The 21,110-nt window shown below is 39.6% G+C and overlaps 1 protein-coding gene across 2 annotated transcripts in view; it reads left to right on the top strand.

Moving 5' to 3' along the window:
- The window catches only part of KIRREL3 (kirre like nephrin family adhesion molecule 3), a 692,535-nt gene that overhangs the window by 618,715 nt on the left and 52,710 nt on the right, over positions 1-21,110 (top strand). For both annotated transcript variants that reach the window (XM_063437213.1, XM_063437212.1), the window contains exons 8-11: positions 6,644-6,792; positions 7,204-7,331; positions 8,175-8,301; positions 20,040-20,140. In XM_063437213.1, coding sequence (XP_063293283.1) covers positions 6,644-6,792; positions 7,204-7,331; positions 8,175-8,301; positions 20,040-20,140 — 505 coding nt within the window. The remainder of the gene's footprint in view (positions 1-6,643; positions 6,793-7,203; positions 7,332-8,174; positions 8,302-20,039; positions 20,141-21,110) is intronic.

Below are 21,110 nucleotides of genomic sequence, written 5' to 3'. Positions count from 1 at the left end.
TTGACTACTTACCCTGGGAGGGCACTACGGCACTACTGGCACCATAACCACTACAACATAATGTGGTGGTTATTGTGCCTGGATTGTTTCTTTAAATAATCTACCCGTGCCACTCCCAAGTATATGCCGCAGCACTGTACATATATAAAACCTAGAAAATTATTTTGACTTGGGGTGCCTTGGAAATATATTGAAATATTAAGGGCACCTTGAACCTAAAAAGTTTTAGAATCACTGGTCTACCCGCTTCCCTAACAACACCCTCACAACAAAGTGCCCAAGAGTGATTGTGTAAATAAAATAAATAAGCTGCTCGACACGTTTCGGTTTAGTCTCCTTCACCTTGGGCTAAAATAGGGCACTTTCTTAAAACATGGGTGTTTTGAGGGAAGCAGGTAAACTGTTATAGGGTAAAAGATAGGAGGCAAGGAAGTGGCACAAATGATATACCTAACAAAGCTAATTAGAGTCCGTGCCATTTAGGACCTTTTTGTTATAGGGTCAGTTATGTCATATATCATATGCAGTGTGAGAGGAAGCTATTAGGACATTTGTTTATTTTGGAGGTGTGAGGTTAAAGAACTAAGCTGATTGAGTTTCAAGGGGGTTCAAATGTATATGAAACCCAAACATTGTTTATTTCAACTTCCCATGGATCTAACCAATCAATGATTGTATCCTGGAGATGATCACACTAACCCATCTAGTCCAATATTGCTAATGTTCTTGATACATTGATTTATAAAAGCGTATGTGTGCTACATTTCTATTTTGTTACCTTAACTATTGCTACAATAAATACAAAATGTATATATCTGTTTGGGCATTCATACTGTTAGACTAATTTAATCATAACCTTATTTTTTGAGTTAAAGGTATTCTAAAGTACAGACATGCCCGAACTGCGGCTTGCGAGACACATAAGGCTCTTTAGATGGTCCAATGCGGTTCGCAAAACTTTTCAGGGCCAGTGCAATCATCAGGCGGCATAGACTTAGAGAGCTGACTGGCAGCACCCCAAAATGAAGAAAGGGACTTCTTTATCCATTGCTCCCAACCAGGCCCACCATTAGGGGGTGACAACCATGATGGTTGTCATGGACCTGGCGCTCCTGGGGGGTTCGGACCCCACACTCCTCTATTAATTCAAGCTATCAGCGGATTCGGCGCAGCGAGGGAGCATTGATCCCTCACACACACTCTGCATCCACTCTACACACACACACTCTGCATCCACTCTACACACACACACATACATTGCATCCACTACACAAAAACACTGTATTCTCTGCACACACACACACACTCTGCATCCACTACACAAAAACACTCTATTCTCTGCACACACTCTGCATCCACTCTACACACACACACACATTTCATATTTGTGGTCAGATTCGGGGGGCGGGGACTGTGGGCAAACTCGGCGGTGTATGCCAAGGGCCCAGACCTTGAGCAGTGTTAGGGGCCCCAAAATGTATAATGGCAGCTCTGCTCCCGACTGGGAGGTCATGGCTTCAGATATAGAAAGTCAATTAATATAAAAAGTGCCCCAATCTTAGTGGTTTTACCTCCAAACAGATGAGCCCACTGATGTAAACAGCAAAGCTATATTACTAGTTTATGTTAAAGGGACACTATAGGCACCAGAACAACTACAGCTTATTGTATTTTTTCTGGTGAGTAGAATCATTCCCTTCAGGCTTTTAAAATCTTTAAAACGTTAGATGGATAAATACAAAACAATAACTTGACTTGAGCAAATTGTGTTGGTTTGTGCACTGATGGTGCAGCTGCAATGATAGGATGGAAATGTGAGCTTGCAACTTAGCAAAGAAGGTGACGATTTCAAAATAACCAATTGTATTATTCATAGGGAAATGCTAGCTTCATAACGGATGAGTAATGAGTTTAGAACTTCATGACATTGTAAACTTTATTGAATGCCATGCCCTTAATTCAAGATTATTTTCAATTCTATGTGAGGAAATGGGATCATTTCACAGAAAGCTGTTGCTGTACACAGAGGTTTGCTGGCTTTCACGAGGATGAGTTTTGAGTAGACTTCATGAGCTCAGAGAAGAAGTATCTATATTTCTTATTAGTACATGGGATTTGACTGATAATTCTCGAGATCCTCAATGGTTGGAAATGCTGGCCTTTCTGTCTGATATTTTATAGTTTATTGATGAACTCAATCTTAGTCTTCAGGGCCCTTCCAAAACAGTTTTTGACTCGGAAAATAAAATTGAATCCTTCAAACGAAAACTAAAAAACTATGGAGGAAATGAACACAAGACAACGGTTTTGATATATTCATCTTTATTTTCAGACTTCATTTCTGACACAGAAGATTTAAACACACAAATATTTTCATGTGTAAAGCTTTGCATCAAAGTTCTTCAAACGCATTTTGAAGGATCTTTTCCAGAGAACTCTGATGTTAGATCTGGAAATTTGTGGGTATTTGATCCATTTTAACCCTGGGAAAATCACAACCTATCCCTTTCACAAGAAGAACAACTCATTGAACTATCTCTGGATCTAAAGGCAAAGAAAAGGAACTGCAAGAATATGTTTCGTTTTTGGAATTAAATTTGTGAATATATCCATCAATAAGTGAAAAATCACTTTAGATTTTACTCAACATACATGTGTGAAACTGCATGTTCTGCCCTTAGTGATATTAAAACAATACAGAGAAACCGTTTGGAAGTGGAACCAGCATTGAGATTATCTTTAAATTCTTTGAAGGCATAATATTAAAAAACTGGTGAGCTAAAAGCAATCACAAGGCTCCCATTGAATATATTTGTCATTTAACTGAGATTAAGAAATTGTATGAATTTCTTTTTAGTTTTTATTTGTACATCCATACATTTTCTTTGTTATGTTGCGGTGATTAACATCTTGTATTATTGAATACAGGCCTATTCCTTCATTGGTCAGCATTTAGAGATTTAAATTGAGTCACTGAGCTGTTAAATGCGGAGTGCAGGTCCGCAACTCAAATGTGATTTGGGAATGTGGTCCTGTGGTGTGCAATGGTTGGGTACCATTGCTCTAAAGCATATTAACTGTAAAACAAGGGCCGTTCCGAACAGCATTAAGGCTCAATTCACTAAACAGTGAGTTATCATGGCGATGAATACCCAGTTGCAATTATAGGCCAAAACAGCCGATCTGAAAGCTCCCTCGATTTCCTCGCTAGGAGAACAGCCATTGGTTGTGTTGGTAATTTCTGGTCATATGAGCGATTGTGACATTTATTAGATGCAGTGAAATGTGAATGTGTTTGTTGCACCTGCTCCGATCGCAAGAAGCGCTGTAATAAATGAGAGAACGCTGCAGGCAAGACAGGTATTCTGTTACTCCTGCAAGTAATTGTGCACGTGGTGTTATTAGGATACTTTATCATGCACGGTTATTTTTATTGTTTGATTGCTCATAAGAGTTATAAGGCAGAATTCACAGATGTTTTAACGCTGATAAAATGGCTGACCCGGTATATTAATGACCCTGGAGGTCAAAGCGATAACACGTTTAATATTCGTTTTAGAAGGGTTTTATCCTTTGAAGACGGGCTCGGAATAGCAAGAGGCAAATTATTTAATTGCAGCCAGTAATAAAAGATTGGTTTCCACAACAGTGGAGCAGTAAAAAGATTTCTCAAACAATATGAACCTTCCTAATTAATTAGCTGGACGGCGGAGTAGGGTTAGCACACAGGCCATCTTTCTATTTATCGTAAAAATACCAACTTTAAGAGATGGATCTGTGTAATGGCGTCAATCCTGTCAACTGGGCAAAAAAGGACAAGGGGATTATTCACTAAACAATAATTATAGTAAATGAAAACTAAATTTAGCCTGAAACTACGATTTTTTTTCCCCCCAATCAGTACTTTTTCCTTGGCTGCATTTAGTAACTGGATCTAACCAGAGAAACACACCAGCCATTGTATTTCCATATGACCCCTTTACTTCCTGATCAGTAGCAGGCTCCTGGCATTTAAATATTGCTCATTATTTGAATTATTATATTATTTCCTGAAGTATCACCGTACCATCTTTGAGACGTTGAGGTCTATTGTATGCAAATCATTGAGGATCCCAGCTTTTGATGGAGCTAGCCATCCGTATCATTACAGCTTAATCTAAACATGCATTCATTTCCTTCTCTGTATCATCCGCGCTCCATCCAGTAGCCGTGCGGCTAATGAACGTTATAATGCTGATACATTAAAGACTCAATGTTCTGAGCTAATGTAAAATAATGCAATGCACTTAATGGAAACGCTCGATTGCAGTCCATTGTGCTAAATCCACAGATGAAATGGTCCTTGTCAGGTTTTTGGGGGGATGTTTTCTCCTACACACTTTTCTTTTATCGCCCATTGCACAGCTGTTAAAACCTGGAATACCCCCCCCCCTCCTCCTCCACCATCACCACCGCCATTTAAAAAAAAAACAACTATCTCTTACAGAGCTTCGGGCAGTTCATCGTAGAATTGGGAAAATAATAAGAAGTTTTAACGTGAAACCGGAGTCCCATCACGTAGCCTGTTCAAAAAGGATTTTTATTTCATCTGTTATTATTAGCATGTTCTTTTATTCAGAAATCTATTGAGTGGTTTTAATTTGGTCCCACAAGTCTTCTGATGTCATGTGAAGCGGTAATTAGAATGCAAAGCAGGGCCCCAGCTCTTACCGTTAGATTTCATTTGGGTCTTGGAGAAGACAGAACTGGCAGCTAGCAGTCACCAGGGTCTCCTCGTCAGCCCATTATTCTATTGTCCCCATTATTTGCTAAATGCTTTGCATTTATTTTTTACAATGTGAAATGGCTGTGAATTCTCAGCTATTTTCCTTGAGGGACAACACGATGGTAAGGATGGAGTCTGTCTTCTTCTTCTTGTTTTCTAGATCAGATTATTTTATCTGTATAGGATCTATAAAGTCATACATTAGTTTTAAATGATGAAATCGACATAGCATTGCAGATAATTAATCCCCCTTAATGTTAAAGGGACACTATAGTCACCAAAACAACTTTAGCTCGATGAAGCAGTTTTGATGTATAGATCATGCCCCTGCAGTCGCATTGCTCAATTCTCTGCCATTTAGGAGTTAAATTAGTTTTGTTTATGTTTATGACACAGACTGCATAAAAGAGGTTTCAATTTCAATCAGATGTAACTTACTTTAAGGTTCATTTATCTACTACTCTGTAACTTGAACTTTAATTGCACACAGGAAGCTCCTGCAGGGTCTAGCAAGCTATTAACTGTGCAGTAGATAACCCTTTTTAAATTAAATTTGCAATAAAAGAAGTGTAAACACTAGATGACTCTTTACAGGAAGTGTTTAAGAAGGCTGTGCAAGTCACATGCAGGGAGGTGTGACTAGGAATGCGTAAACAAAGTGATTTAACTCCTAAATGGCAGAGAACTGAGCAGTGAGATTGCAGGGACATGGTCTGCACACCAAAACGTCTGCATTAAGCTAAAGTTATCTTTGTGACTATAGTGCACATTCGAAATCTTACACCATTGTTATCAGCAGAGACAGCAGTGTGATCTCCCCCTACTTGTTTTGAGCTCAGTCTCCAGTGGGAAACCTCCTTGTTCTGAACTCAGCCTCCAGTCCCCGTCCCCCCACCCTTCTTCTGAGCACAGCCTACAGTGTGTGCCTCCTCTTTCTAAGATATGTTTCCAGTGTGGTCACTCTTGTTCTGTATACAACCTCTATTATATAATCATTTCAGAGGTGTTAGTGGAGGTGGGGCCAGGGGCAGGGCTGTAACTTACTAATAACAATTTATAGAACAAAAATGTAAGTTATAACAAGAACAATGTACCTTATTTACACAGACTGATCTCTAAACACATTTATTGTAGCTTAAATACATTACTGGGAGTATTATTACTGTGGAGCTCTGTTATCCACTCAGACACATTACTGGGAGTATTATTGCTGTGGAGCTCTGTTATACACTCAGACACATTACTGGGAGTATTATTGATGTGGAGCTCTGTTATACACTCAGACACATTACTTGGAGTATTATTGCTGTGGAGCTCTGTTATACACTCATTGTACAGCGCTATGGAATGTGATGGTGCTATATAAATAATAAAATAATAATGATAATACACTCAGTCATTACTGGGAGCATTATTGCTGTGGAGCTCTGTTATACACTCAGACACACCAACAATATGGAGCTCCCAGAAAAGAAGGATTTGGGCCCAAAATAGAGACTGTCCCTCCTAAATCAGGACACTTGAGAGCTATGGCCTCTAATATGCCCCTTGTTCTGAGCACAGACTCCAGTGCCTCCCTCCTCCCCACTTTTCTGAGCACAGCCACAAGGAAAGATGTGTTATATTTTTTTAAATAGTTCAATATATCTTTTAAAGACTATACATTTTTAATGAGTACCTAAGCTCGGCCGCCTCCGGTAACTGTAACAATCTGAAGGTTGTGACGTTTTCTTGTAGGCCTTTGAATGAACCAAAAGTGACATAGCCTTGTGCCCGTGTCACCTGCCACCATGCCTGCTTACAGGAAACATTTGGTACAGTCCTAACAATGTTCAAAGAAATATTAACCTGTATCCAATGTCTTCTTTGTGTTTCTAGGTGGGCTAAAGGAGGCCACATCCTGAAAGAGGTGACAGAAGAAAGCTACGAAACTGTAGTTGATTATTCGTTCTTCTCGGAGCCCGTTTCCTGTGAGGTCACCAACGCTCTTGGAAGCACCAACATCAGCAGAACCGTCGATGTGTATTGTAAGACGCTAGCTTTATAAAATGTTATTTAGTCTGTAGCAAATAGATACAATCAAATAACTCAAAGATATCGTCATCTAAGAGGAGACATTTGTTTGCTCCAAATTAAATATAATTAGTAAATGATTAATTCAGAATCCATTTCACCCATATTCCAAATAAAATTTCAGTAAAGTCAGAACGTATATATCCTTGTAGTTGTAAAGTAATGATGTCAAAACTAAACTGTAATAACTTTATAAACCAGTCTGCGATAACTTCATCATTTTCTAACATTAGGTTGCTATGGTTTTCTTTAACCTTTATTTTATTCTGGAAAGGCATTCCATATTCAGTTTGTTGGATATTGTAACCTTTGATGAAGAAAATAAAAAAAATGATACAAGGTATGTCCGGTGTCCCGTCTTACAGTTGGACCTCGGATGGCTGTAGAACCCGAATCTGTTCTTGTGGACCTTGGTTCAGATGCCACATTTCACTGTGCGTGGACTGGTAACCCCTCGCTCACCATTGTCTGGATGAAGCGGGGTTCTGGGGTGGTAAGTTTTTGAACAGAAAGCAGCAATGCAAAATTATTAAAGATGAAATTGGTTGTAGACAAAGCACTTCTGGGGTGGTCCTTATTGCGTTGTTCCTCCCTTACACAGGCCAGTTTTTAAAAAAAAAATTATGAATTAAATTATTGATCAGTATATAAATCGTTAAGTTTTAATTAATATTGGCAGTTTGCAACATGGATATTTTTCCCAAATGGCTGCTTAACAGTAATTGTACATACGGTATCCATTTATATAAATATTTATTTCCTGTGAAAAAATTATAAAAATATCCATTGATTCCCTGCTGTAATTTGATCCAACCTTGGCTGATTGCCTAGTGCTTTTAGCCAATTAAATTCCATCCAGGTTGGACAAAACTGGCGCTGGTAACGCACAAGCGTTAATGTCACATTTTCAATGTTGCAGAGGAGGTGGCGTATATCTCAAAATAAGCATTACTCCTGTGTTTACTATAGTTTTTTTAACATAAAATTTTGTTTTGTTTTGCTTGTGATTATTTTTATTTATTTAAAAGGACACTGACGGTACTGTAACTGCTTCATATCATAATGTAGTTATAGTGTTTGGATTGCCCTGGTGATGTACTTCCATTCAGAGTTAAACAGTTTTTAATATTTTAAAGCTAGAGGAGAGTCCGCAGCAGCCGGCAGACTCCAGGCACTATAACCACTTCAGGTGGATATAATAGTTATAGAGCCTGTAGTATCCCTTTAGAAACATTGATACAGTCGGCGTGTACATGTTTGTGGATGTTTCCTAAAACATCAAATCTTTTGACTGAAAAGTTTGTATTGAAGTTCCTGTGTTTTTCTATTTTTAAAGGTATTGAGTAATGAGAACACTCTAACGTTAAAAAGTGTTCGCCAGGAGGATGCTGGGAAGTACGTGTGCCGGGCAGTCGTTCCACGTGTGGGTGCTGGAGAGAGAGAACTCTCTCTGACAGTAAATGGTAAGAAGCGAGCATGCCTAATGCTGTGAAGTTACCTTGGATAGTATACTTGCATTGAGCTGTATATTTAGTTCTGGTTTGTCTCAGTCATGTCAAGACACATGCGGATTTAGAAGGACCAATACTTGATTGAGCAATGTCCCCCACTGCACTATAACCAGCTGAGTGGGCCGTGGGTATTCTCAGCCGCATAAGAGCCACGAGAGCAGTGTCGGGTCACTTGTGATATTTCCAACTGTTATACAAACTGTCTGACAACAAACAGCCGAAACAATTGCTCTGTTGTCCAAGTTCTGGAATATCGTTCCTGGTGTGGCATTTGGTCATTTATTACCAGGTGTCTTCTCCAATGACAAGCCATTGAACTTTTTGTTTGTTTTACAATAACACGGCACAAAGGGTAAGCGTTACCACCGACAGAACACAATCTGTTATCACAGAATTATATGTGCAACAGAACCCACACACTACATTATTAACTCGGCAATTATCTTGCTCTGTGGTAAGAAATGTTTCAAAGCCAACACATTATTATAACTTTTTTTATACCAGAAGAATAGGTCTCTCACCCAAAATAATAAAAATCCCTATTTAGTATATGTACCCCCAATGAAAACATGCATGCATTTAATTATGCATGCATTGAGATATATCTAAAAACAGCTTGCATAATCGGCAGTCCTCCTGTCTGCAGCCCTCCCCTTCTAACCCCGCCCAGACTTTCTGTGCCCGTCCAATCACAGACATCCCAATGCAGCTCAATGAGAACTCTCTGCAAGGTAGGTGCTCTGGACCCTTGCTGCTTCTTGAGTTTATGTTCACCGAGCTAAACGACCAGGAGGTAACAGGACCGGCTGTCTGATTGACAGTCAGGGGGTGTAACAAGGTAATGAATGTGCCAATTTCTATTGAAATGTGCACTTTTTGTACAATGAATAGAAGAGGACACCCAAACCTTTAACCCCTTAAGGACACATGACATGTCTGACACGTCATGATTCCCTTTTATTCCAGAAGTTTGGTCCTTAAGGGGTTAAGAAGCATTTGATTGGATGCGAGTGCTTTCACGTCAGTCCCCACTGCTCCTCTATGGAATGTTGCAGGAGGGAGAGCAGGCAGCAGCACTGAAGGACTCTCTGCCCTGGAGAAAAATTAAGTAAAACATTTTTTTTTTTTTTTTTACCATTTTTATTGCAGTAGAGGGGGGTGGGCTCTCTGATCTAACTGTGGACTAGACACTCTAACGAGCATCAGGAATACAGGTTTGTAATCCTAACACTATGTGTTCCTTTAAAGGAAAACAATTACATTTTTTTTCATTATTGCAAGTTTATTATGTGCATTATAGCCCCTTTGTGTGTATCATTTTGTAATGTGTGTTTTTTTTTTGTTTTTTTTAGTAAATATCGCTCTTCTAAACAATATACTATACTCACTCCTTTGGACGGCCATCTTTAAGTCCTTTTTTGTTTGGAAACATGATTTATCCAAAGATCATGCAGACTTCAAATGTCTAAAACAGGATCAGAGCAAGGTTTTATGACACCTGCTCTTCAACATGTACCTGTGGTGAAACTAATGTAGAGAGGGCCTGCCTGGTGCAAAAATGCTTATGCATCCTCTAGCACGAGGGCCAAAGGGTAGATTCTCCCGTCTGTCGTACATCTCCCCCGATGTTTTAGAAGCTGGGCATCTACCATTTGCCCATCCCTGCAGTACAGCTATCTTGGCCTTAAATTCACTTTGAATTCACAATCATTCTCACTTTAGTGAAACCCCTTGTGAATATTTCTGCATCAAAACCTTCTGAACGGGTCTGTTGCCGACGCACAGGTTTGCAGGAGTAACAGCGAGGTGGAAACCAACTTTAACAACTCTTTAATTTTTGCCTAAATGTGTTTCCAAATGTTTTTTAATAAATAAACCCAGTTAAGGATTCTGGCGCACGTATACGTGTTGGGTTTATTCATTGAACCAAGACACTTGGGACTGATAAGCGAATAGCAAATTCTAGGCCACAATAGCTAAAAATGCTCCATTCCATTTACTTTTACATCTTCGATATTTTGGCTAAAAATGCGTAGTTTCTTTGTCAATATCCCACATTTCTCATTCTAGTGAATTAACTCCACCTGGTTTAAAGAATGATTTGCTGTTCTGCATGATTGTGTTTCTCTTCTCTTGAAGGACAGAATACAGAGAAAAAAAATAGATTTTATCTATTATTTTAGCAGATATTCATTTATTTGTTCGTTTTTGCAATGTTTCCCTTATTGACGTTATCAATACAACTCCCAGAATTATTTTAAAAGATACTTAAAGGAACGCTCCAAGTACTCTAAACAGCCCACTGCAGTAGTTATGGTGCCAGATGAATGTTGGCATCATTGAGCATCTGCTTGAGGAGACTGTGTGCAGCGCAGGCACCTGGCGGGACCCAGGTAAGAGTCAAAGCATGTTATACCTGCTTATTTCTAGATTTGAAATGGCAGAAATAAAATATTTTCTAACCCAGCTGCTTATCCAGTTTTTTGGGTTTTTTTTAAATCCAACTTTACAACTCCCTGAACTGCTTTTCACTGCTCACAAAAGTAAAAAGTTAAGGCCAAAATAGCCAAACTGGAAAAATTCAGTCAGCTACACTTCCAGTTCAGCTACTCTGGCCTTAAAACATTTTTCTAAATTCTAAATTTTCTAATTTCGATTTTCAATTAACAGCCATGAATTAACCCCATAGTGTTTAATCTCAAATATGACACAACATGAAGGATCCAGGACACAATGTAACAAGTACAGGCAAATAGATACCAAACAAATATGCCAAAATGTTATACATTATGCATGTTTCACAAAACAGCAACTTCAAGCGGATTAACTTCATCTGAGAACCCCAAATTAATACCAAAATAATTGCCTATTGGCATAAACACCTGAAACGTTAACATGTTTGTCGCCAGAACGATGCACGGCATATTGCCGAGCAAACAGGATGTTTTTGGCCCCTTTTGGAAGTCAGAGAGTTCAAGTGAGATTTTCGATATGAGCCCAGCTGCCCGTGTCTGCTAATTTCCCCCTCACAGCTGGCAACCTCTCCCTAAATAACACACACACTGAGATAATGCAATGAGAAGTGTGCAGCGGCCGTGAGGAGATACGCCGGTGGCGTCGCTGTGCGCTGGGATGAAAGATGCCTCTTTTGGACTTATCACACCATGCCTTGCAAAGTGATATTGTTTTGCTTCTACACACGTTGCCTTATCGACAGCAGGAGTTTAATTACAATTAAATAGCTAGCAGAAAACAAAAGCGGCAGTAGGAAAACAATGTGGAGGATGAGAGGGGCTGCGTGAGATGGAGAGTGAAATTGTGCATTGTGTTACCCGCGCTTTGCTTTCTGGAGAAATCCACACAGCCCTGTCTGATTCGCAATTCATCAATATTGTCGTTCCATTGTATGAAGTAATAGAAGGGTATAATCTGGGCTGTAACCATGACTTTCTGACCATGGTTGGTGGGATGCCCACAGTATGTGATCGGATTGCACAATGAGGAGATTGCAATACACAGATAGTCGGGAAATGCTATCAGTAAGTCGGGAAATGCTATCAGTGAGCTGGGAAATGCTATCAGTGAGTCGGGAAATACTGAGTCACTGATAGCATTTCCCAGCTCACTGACAGCAATTCCTGACTCACCGATAGCATTTCCTGAGTCACTGATAGCATTTTCCAGCTCACTGATAGCATTTCCCGACTTACTCATAGCATTTCCCAGCTCACTGATAGCATTTCCCGACTTACTGATAGCATTTCCCAGCTCACTGATAGTATTTCCCGACTTACTGATTGCATTTCCCAGCTCACTGATAGTATTTCCCGACTTACTGATTGCATTTCCCAGCTCACTGATAGCATTTCCTGAATCACTGATAGCATTTCCTAGCTCACTGATATCATTTCCTGACTCACTGATAGCATTCCCCAGCTCACTGATAGCATTTCCCGACTTACTGATAGCATTTTCCAGCTCACTGATAGCATTTCCCGACTTACTGATAGCATTTCCCAGCTCACTGATAGCATTTCCTGACTCACTGATAGCATTTCCTAGCTCACTGATAGCATTTCCTAGCTCATTGATAGCATTTCCCGACTCACTGATAGCATTTCCCAGCTCACTGATAGCATTTCCCGACTTACTGATAGCATTTCCCGACTTACTGATAGCATTTCCCAGCTCACTGATAGCATTTCCTGACTCACTGATAGCATTTCCTAGCTCACTGACATATATTGACTGGCTGGAACAGTGGTAATGCCTTAGTACTGAGAAACTAGTTTTACCAAATATTCTGTTTTCCTGGACACATTATACTGTGAAGAATTCTTCCTGGCACTATGAAGAATGTATCCTCTGCAGAATTCCTGATTAATTGATTAACTGATTTCCTACTAGCAGCATCTGAATCATATATACCCCAGGGCAGGACTTTTCCTGCACTGCCTTTAAATATGTAAAAGACAGATCTGATGGAATTCGCGTTTGTAGGTAAAGCACGTTATTTTAGTTTCTTCAGCTTTTTAATGTCCAGTTAAGAGAACTTTACATGTGATTTACCATTGGTAGTAAAGGCCCTGCGGTTGGACATGTTATTTATGTTCATGTTTCGTGAATGTGCGTTTGTGTGTGTCAGTTAGCTTGTCTGTGGGGACTTATGTGTCAGTTAGCTTGTCTGTAGTGACTTGTGTGTCAGTGAGCGTGTCTGTAGTGACTTGTGTGTCTGTAGTGAACAGTGTGTACTTTCTAGTGAGTTTAGTGTAGTGACGTGTGTGTTTCAGTGAGTCTGACTGTAGTGACCAGTGTGTGTCAATGGGTCTGTTTGTAGTGACCAGTGTGTGTGTCAGTAAGCTTGCCTGTAGTGACCAGTGTGTTTGTGTCAGTGAGCTTGCCTGCAGTGAGCATGTGTTTGTGTCAGTATGTTTGCCTGTAGTGAGTGTGTGTGTGTCTTGTGAGCTTGTGTGAGTATCAGTGAGCTTGTTTTTAGTGAGCTTGTCTGTAGTGAGCTCGTTTGTGGGTGCCAGTGAGCATGTCTTTAGCGAGCACGTGTGTGTCAGTAATAGAGAGGTGGAGTCATTGCCATATAAACATGCATGTTTGGACTGGACATTTGTAAAGGGGAGGGGTTAGTAGGATGACCACGCCCACCTGGGGCACCAAAATAAAATTCTGCACCCATGCGCCTGTGACCCTAGGTGTGTGTATATATATAACCTGATAAACCTACTACATTCTCAAGCTGTGATATGTAGCATTTACTGCAATATTTCCTCAAGGCGGCTCTGTCACCTTCTGAGGTCCTTGCATATTATGTAGAGACCGCCTATAGTGGCTTTGCCGCTAAGTGTGCGTTAGCCCGGGGTGTGGTAGAGGGGAGTTATTCTTATCTTGATGCTGTAACCTGCGATCACCACCACATTCTGCTCTTCATCCAATAGGAGCCACATCAGTGCTCGCACGTGGTAACTAGGGACTGACTGAATGTATCTTTCCTGGTTAGATACTTTGCTTTTATTATTATCATTATTATTATTATCATTATTATTATGCTACACTATTTCTCAGTCTGGGAATGTAGATCAGTAATAAGACGTAAAGTGATGCCATTAAACACAGTATTTATTTCACTAAATTTTTTAAATTAAAATCAGCAATATTACTGCCTGATGCTTTAACCCTTACTGTGCCAGAAATAAACTGTCCCTCTAACCGGCAACGCCTGTATAGTAGCCGGCAGCAGATGCAGATTAAGATGAGCTGCAGGTATGTTAAATATGTCTCAGACCCCCCAGGTGGAGTGGAGGCGTTTAGGGACCCGCTGTTCTGCCATCCATGTTATTTGGATTCAAAGAAGCAGAGCAGCTCCATATGTTCCTGTTTCTCTGCTATGCTTGCAGTCTATTCAATCCACAGCTGTGCTGTTAAAAATGCATGGGCATGGGTACCCAAACAGCCGCATAATGCTCTGCAAGAGGGCCACTCTGGTGAACTACAGATTGAATACATCAATGGCAGACACTAGCCACACTATGCAACCACTAGCCATTCTAGCTTAGGGCAGACGGAAGTAGGAGGGAGGTATTCAGTGTAGGGGCAAATGGGAGTAAGAGACGGTATTTGTGGTAGGGGCAGATGGGAGTAAAAGAAGGTATTTGTGGTAGGGGCAGATGGGAGTAAGAGAAGGTATTTGTGGTAGGGGTAGATGGGAGTAAGAGAAGGTATTTGTGGTAGGGGCAGATGGGAGTAAGAGACGGTATTTGTGGTAGGGGTAGATGGGATTAAGAGAAGGTATTTGTGGTAGGGGTAGATGGGAGTAAGAGAAGGTATTTGGGGTGCGGGCAGATGGGAGTAAGAGAAGGTATTTGTGGTAGGGGTAGATGGGAGTAAGAGAAGGTATTTGGGGTGCGGGCAGATGGGAGTAAGAGAAGGTATTTGTGGTAGGGGTAGATGGGAGTAAGAGACAGTATTTGTGGTAGGGGTAGATGGGAGTAAGATAAGGTATTTGTGGTAGGGGTAGATGGGAGTAAGAGAAGGTATTTGTGGTAGGGGCAGATAGGAGTAAGAGACGGCATTTGTAGTAGGGGTAGATGGGAGTAAGAGAAGGTATTTGTGGTAGGGGTAGATGGGAGTAAGAGAAGGTATTTGTGGTAGGGGTAGATGGGAGTAAGAGAAGATATTTGTGGTAGTGGCAGATGGGAGTAAGAGAAGGTATTTGGGGTGCGGGCAGATGGGAATAGGGAGAGGTATTTAAAGTAGGTGCAGATGGGAGTAAGAGAAGGTATTTGTGGCAGATGGGAATAGGGAGAGGTATTTAAAGTAGGTGCAGATGGGAGTAAGAGAAGGTATTTGTGGCAGATGGGAATAGGGAGAGGTATTTAAAGTAGGTGCAGATGGGAGTAAGAGAAGGTATTTGGGGTGCGGGCAGATGGGAATAGGGAGAGGTATTTAAAGTAGGTGCAGATGGGGTAACAGGGAGTTATATTTTGTAGGAGTAGGTAAGGTTGCATGGGGCATTTAATGTGGGGCAGATTATGGTTGAAGGGAGGATAATAATGTAGGGCAGAGGGTTTGACAGGGAGATATAACGTGTAGGAAACAGAAGGGGACAATAGACAACCTGGCAACTGGTGCTGGACTCTGAGAGCAGTGAGGAGTTAATGTCATGTTGTGCTGTCTTTGTTACTTCAAAAACAGCTGAACTACATGAAAACTGATAGCTCAGCACATGTTGTTTGTTTGTTTGTATTTCCTGCTTTATTGATTAATGTAAAGTTATTCTTCGGTGACAGGGTAGCTTTAAACATATATATCAAACACAAACCCAAAGTCTTTGGAGACATTCCTTCTGGTTAGAGGGTGACATACGGAATTAGATATATTAAGATGTATTACATCAGGATAATAAGAATGAATAGTATCCACAGACTACAAAAGGATGCTAAGGAGATACCCTTGAGATCAGAACGTTGCCAACCCTTGAACAATGGAAGGAACAAATATGCCAGTTTAGCATCAGTAACTCAGCATTTCAGGCCCTGTCGAGCTGGTGAAGTCTTCTTGATAAGACAGTGCCCCCTAATGTCTGTTCCGAGGCCCTTCTCTCCTCTAACAGCCGCCACTATCCATTGTTCCATTTTTCTTTCTCTCTATTTGCACCGAATCACAGAGGTTTCCTGGGATTTTATGACTCAATTTCTACGCTTTCTTTAGCCCGTGCAGCCGAGAAGAGACAGATGCAGCTAGCTGGCATGTTTTATATATTTTTTTTTCCATTTCCTTGGCTGTGTCGCCTTGGGGATTTGTAAGTGAAATGTGTTGCCATTTAGATGCTGATAATATTTTTGCTGGAATAAAAATACATGATCAATCAGGAGACTGGGAGTTTCAGACGGTTCATAATGGCAGTCGACAACTCGTGTCTGTCTTCCTGCACGGTGATAGCAAAGCAATCCCTGAGCAAAACACCGTTAGGACTTTATTTACTAAACAATGACAAATTGCTAAATTTAAGCAAAAATAGCTGATTTGGAGAAATGATAAAATTTGGCGATAGCAATAGCTTGCTGTTTAGTGAATAGACTCCATGCAGTCAGAGCCCTATGGATAAAAGGACATAAGGTGGATTCAGGAAACGTCACAAAGTAAAGACTGCGTAGAAACTCTAGATGCTTTAGGCAATCCTACACAATGTACTTTATTCATTAACCTTTTATTCACGGGCAACTGCACATTTTAGAGAGTGGCCTTTTATTGTGGCCAGCCTAAGGCACACCTGTGCAATAATCATGCTGTCTAATCAGCATCCTGATTTGCCCCACCTGTGAGGTGGATGGATTATCTCTGCAAAGGAGAAGTGCTCACTAACACAGATTTAGACAGATGTGTGAACAATATTTGAGAGAAATAGGCCTTTTGTGTACGTGGAAAAAGTCTTAGATCTTTGAGTTCAGCTCATGAAAAATGGGGGCAAAATCAAAAGTTTTGCGTTTATCATTTTGTTCAGTGCAGTTACGTGACGACATAACAATGCCATCTCTGGGTCAACGTATTGTCCTAGAGCAGTAGGAAGGTAGATTTGTTTAAATCAAGCACTTTTCCTGTACCACCCATATTTGGCCTTCCCTTCTTTCATCGTCTGTTTCTGTCATTGGCTTTTTGTGGGGTTTGATCGGGCAGCCTGCAGAAGGTGCACCTAGTGAAATTATTGTCAAAGCTCTCCAGGTCGATTTCATCCGACGAATTTATCTTCTATCCCTAGAGATCAGGCCTTTCTATTAAGCTGTGTTTTTCTGTGAAACAGAAAAGAGTTCTGGTATTTAGAAATATGAACTGTTGAAGAAGTTGTAAAAGGACCTAGAGTTTATTAATCTGCCATTAACTCGAGTGATGACATTATTGACCGAAAGATAAAGAGAGAAAATTGGTAGGACCAACCAATAATGAATAAATTTATTGCAAAAATTCTAAAATTGGGATACAGTTCATCTGTCTGAAACCTGTGTGCATTTTAATATTTATAGGAACTTTTACGAAATAAAAAATTCTAATTACAAACCGCCAGTGGAGAACATGTAAGCCAGATTTCTATATGATAATCTTATAGTCAGTTTCACATTTCATTAAATCACCTTCTTCAGTCTCACCTTTTCTCACTCATTAACCTGTTTAATTCCCTATTTAATCTCAAAGAAATGCAAAATGAAGTTTAGCTTATAAAACCAGACTAGCCTTCTTCTTTGATGTAACTATCATTCTGTGCAGTAGAACACGTATTCACTTTTAGAGGAATGCACCTCCTTTTCATTGCTTCATTGTCCCTCTCTACATCTCGGATATGGATTTAAAATGGCAGCCTCCGTACCCTTCTTCCAAACAGTAAATGAGGTTTTGAAGTACAAACTTTATTAATGCATTTTAAAAACTGGGCGGCTGACAGGAGGGCTCTGGAAAAGTTTTGAGTACCAAAGGGATAATTTCAAAGCTGCTGTATCATCTTGCAATTTCCTAAATAGTATAAGTGGTTGGTGTAACTATATAACTAATATGCATTACACCAACATACACATATTAAAGACACACTCTGCCGCCAATTTGTAAAAATGGAAATTATATGAATAAAAAAATGATTTTAGATATCTCTGAATATTTCTAAAACCTATTGCCAATTGATAAAGTCCAAGGGCGAAACGCGTCTTTGCAGGAATGTATCATGGAATAATTGCAATATTACTGTTGGTTTGTATTTGTGTTTTTATATGTTATTGTTTTTTTTTTTTTTAATGTGCAATTGTAATAAATATATGCAAAATCACTTTTATTAGTCCAATAAATTCATCAATCTCCAGATTCACAGTTTGTGTAGTGTCACCCCACAAGTTGACACCAGGCTATTCAACCTCAGAGCCAGTGATTCCAGGGCTCTGAGCTATGTGAGTTGTACTATATAATCTCTTTTCTATATATATTAGGTTTGGATATACTTTGCTCTCTTGTTTGCATTTGATGATAGTGAATTGCCCTGGAAGAGAGGTGTGGTGCTGCCTTAAGAGCAGAGCATCGTCTATTTTGAGCCATTTGCCTGTATATGTGTCTCATGTTTATGTGAGTGTATTTCTTACACCACTGATCACTTGTCACTTTTTGGTATCATCTGCACTATATACGTCTTTAATTTATCTTATGTTCTACCAACACCTTAGATTTATATATATCTAAAGAAGTAAGCCAATGCCCCTGATTTCACTCCCAATCCACAATTTCCATGTTTTTTCACTTATATACACCTTTGCTCCAATGATGTGATACCTATGTACCCCCATTTTTCAAATAAATGTTATGCTGATATTAAATATATATATATTTGAGTTTATTTATAGAACAGATGTATCCAGGTGTTTTTGGTTGTTGTAGCTATTAGATTCTCTTCTAGTGGCCCTGAATGCACTTGTTATTAATACGGCCTTTTTTATGACTATTGATTAACGGATCTCTGATATCAGTGATTCTGCATTTACCATTTTTTTTAAAGTTTATGTTGTTTTTTTCCTGGCGGAAGGTCCATTTTAGATACAAATCCGGCTTTAATTCAAAGAGATATGAATGAATTTATAAAACGTGTCATCATCATCCCTGCTATATGCAGTTCTGGCAATTTCTAGTCATTGTTTCTGCTTGCTTTTTATATTGTACTATTTACTTTTTATGGTTTATGTAAATATTCACCAGTTGTTGGTAATTTCTTTATGTCCAATTGTTGCATTTGTTTAGGTTAACGTTATTCTTCCTACTGAAAGAGCCACTTCAGATTCCTACAGCCTTTTAACTTGCTGAAAAGCTTTATTTGTGAAGAGTGTGACCTTTTTTTTTTTTCAATTCTAATAAGTGCAGATTTCAATAAAAATGTACACTTTTATAACTTAATCTTGGTACACCTCCCTGGCTGTCAGTCAGACACCTGGTCATGTTACTTCCTGGTTTGGTTTACTCAGTGAAGCTAAACTAAAGAGGCAGCAATTGCCCAGAGCACCTGCCTTGCAAAGACAAGAGATCTGCAGCTTTTGCAAACAGTTTTTAGATATAATTCCAACAGACAAATTGTATAATTAAATGAGTACAAGTTTTTATTTGGGGATAAATCTACTAAGCAGTGAATTTTATTTATTTTGTATTTGAGCAGTGGAGTGTCCTTTCAAGTAATACTCCCAGTCGCACAAGTTTTTATCTTATCATACAGGACCAAGATACAAACTGTTAGCATCCTTCAATCTGTATAACTCTAGATATGGACTTTGTTCTTCAGCTGATGGCACAGGCAGAGTCAGTGCAGATGGCATGAATTGGCTGTCCAGGAGGTGTTTACAGAGCACCTCGCTCATTAATAGGGTGTCTGTGGCACAAATCTCACTAAATATTGTGATCAGAAGCTGGTAATTGACTTAACTGCGCCTGACCCCACTGCACATCAACTAAATAAAGGCATAGAGTGAGAATGGTTAGTTCTCTTAATAAGTAGGTATTATATCTTCAGACTTGAGATAAATGGTGTGTGATAAAATGGATGAAAATAGCGAACAAGCTTTCAACGCTAAGCATGGAGAAATCTGTGTATTTCCCTGTAATGCAATATATATTCTTTTTGTTTAATAACTGTAGATTTAACGAGTTTTTGGTTTGTGTTCTAGGTCCTCCTATCATCTCCAGCACACAAACCCAGCACGCGCTGCACGGGGAGAAAGGCCAGATCAAATGCTTCATTCGCAGTACACCGCCTCCTGATAGAATAGTAAGTAGCAGACAACAGCACAGAAATGGTTAACATATATGGTGGCCATGTCTCTTCGCCTGCTAGCAGCCCTTGTATAGGCCCAGGAAGTCACCAGGAAGGCCTAATCCATGTGCGGTGCTTGCCCATCATGCACATTACGTCTCCCCATCGGCTGGCGTAGGAGGGGCGTGACCCATTACACGCCGAGGGACATTGACGCTGGAATCAAGTGACTAAAAGTTTTTTTTTTTTTTTTTATCATGTCATGGACGAGAGGAGGACCAGGGCTGCAGGGGGCAGAGGGAAAGTTTAGGAACACATCTTTGTATTCTTAACACTAAAGTGTTTCTTTAAACTAATATATTATATTATTCCTTTAATGTATGTCAGATATAACTATATATATATGTATATATATATTTGCTGTAAGAATGAGAGCTCTCCTGGGATTTGAAAGTAGTTTTAAAAGTTGCTTTATTCAGATAAGGCAACAACAAAAAATAAGTGCATCTGTCAACGCTACAGTTCAAACTTGGACGTTATTCAAAACTGAAACATTGACAGATACAGTTATTTTTTTTGTTATCTGAATAAAGCAACTTTTAAAACAGCTTTCAAGTCCCAAGAGAACTCTCATTTTTGCAAGAATTATATCCAGGCAGGAGATGCACCTGGGACACTTTAAACGTTTAAACGTGGAGACGCTGAGAGCCGGGCTTTTGCGATAACATATAAATTCATGAGACTGTTAACTATTTAATTTCTGTAATTATTGAAATTAAATGACATAATGTGAGAGGTAATGGCTCAGCCCTGTAGGTGTCGGACCACGATACCTTCTAATGGACGTCACAGTAACATCCATTGTACAGCGCTACGGAATCTGATGGTGCTATATAAATAATAAAATAATCATAATCATAAACGTCCACTGAACTGAAAAAAATATTCCAACTCAGTTATTGTTTCAGGTCTGCATATTTTGGCC

Source organism: Pelobates fuscus, chromosome 11 (genome assembly GCF_036172605.1).
Source record: "Pelobates fuscus isolate aPelFus1 chromosome 11, aPelFus1.pri, whole genome shotgun sequence".
Classification (NCBI taxonomy): Eukaryota; Metazoa; Chordata; class Amphibia; order Anura; family Pelobatidae; genus Pelobates; species Pelobates fuscus.
Note: the sequence above shows the minus strand (reverse complement) of the source record. Positions and strands in the feature narration are given on the sequence as shown.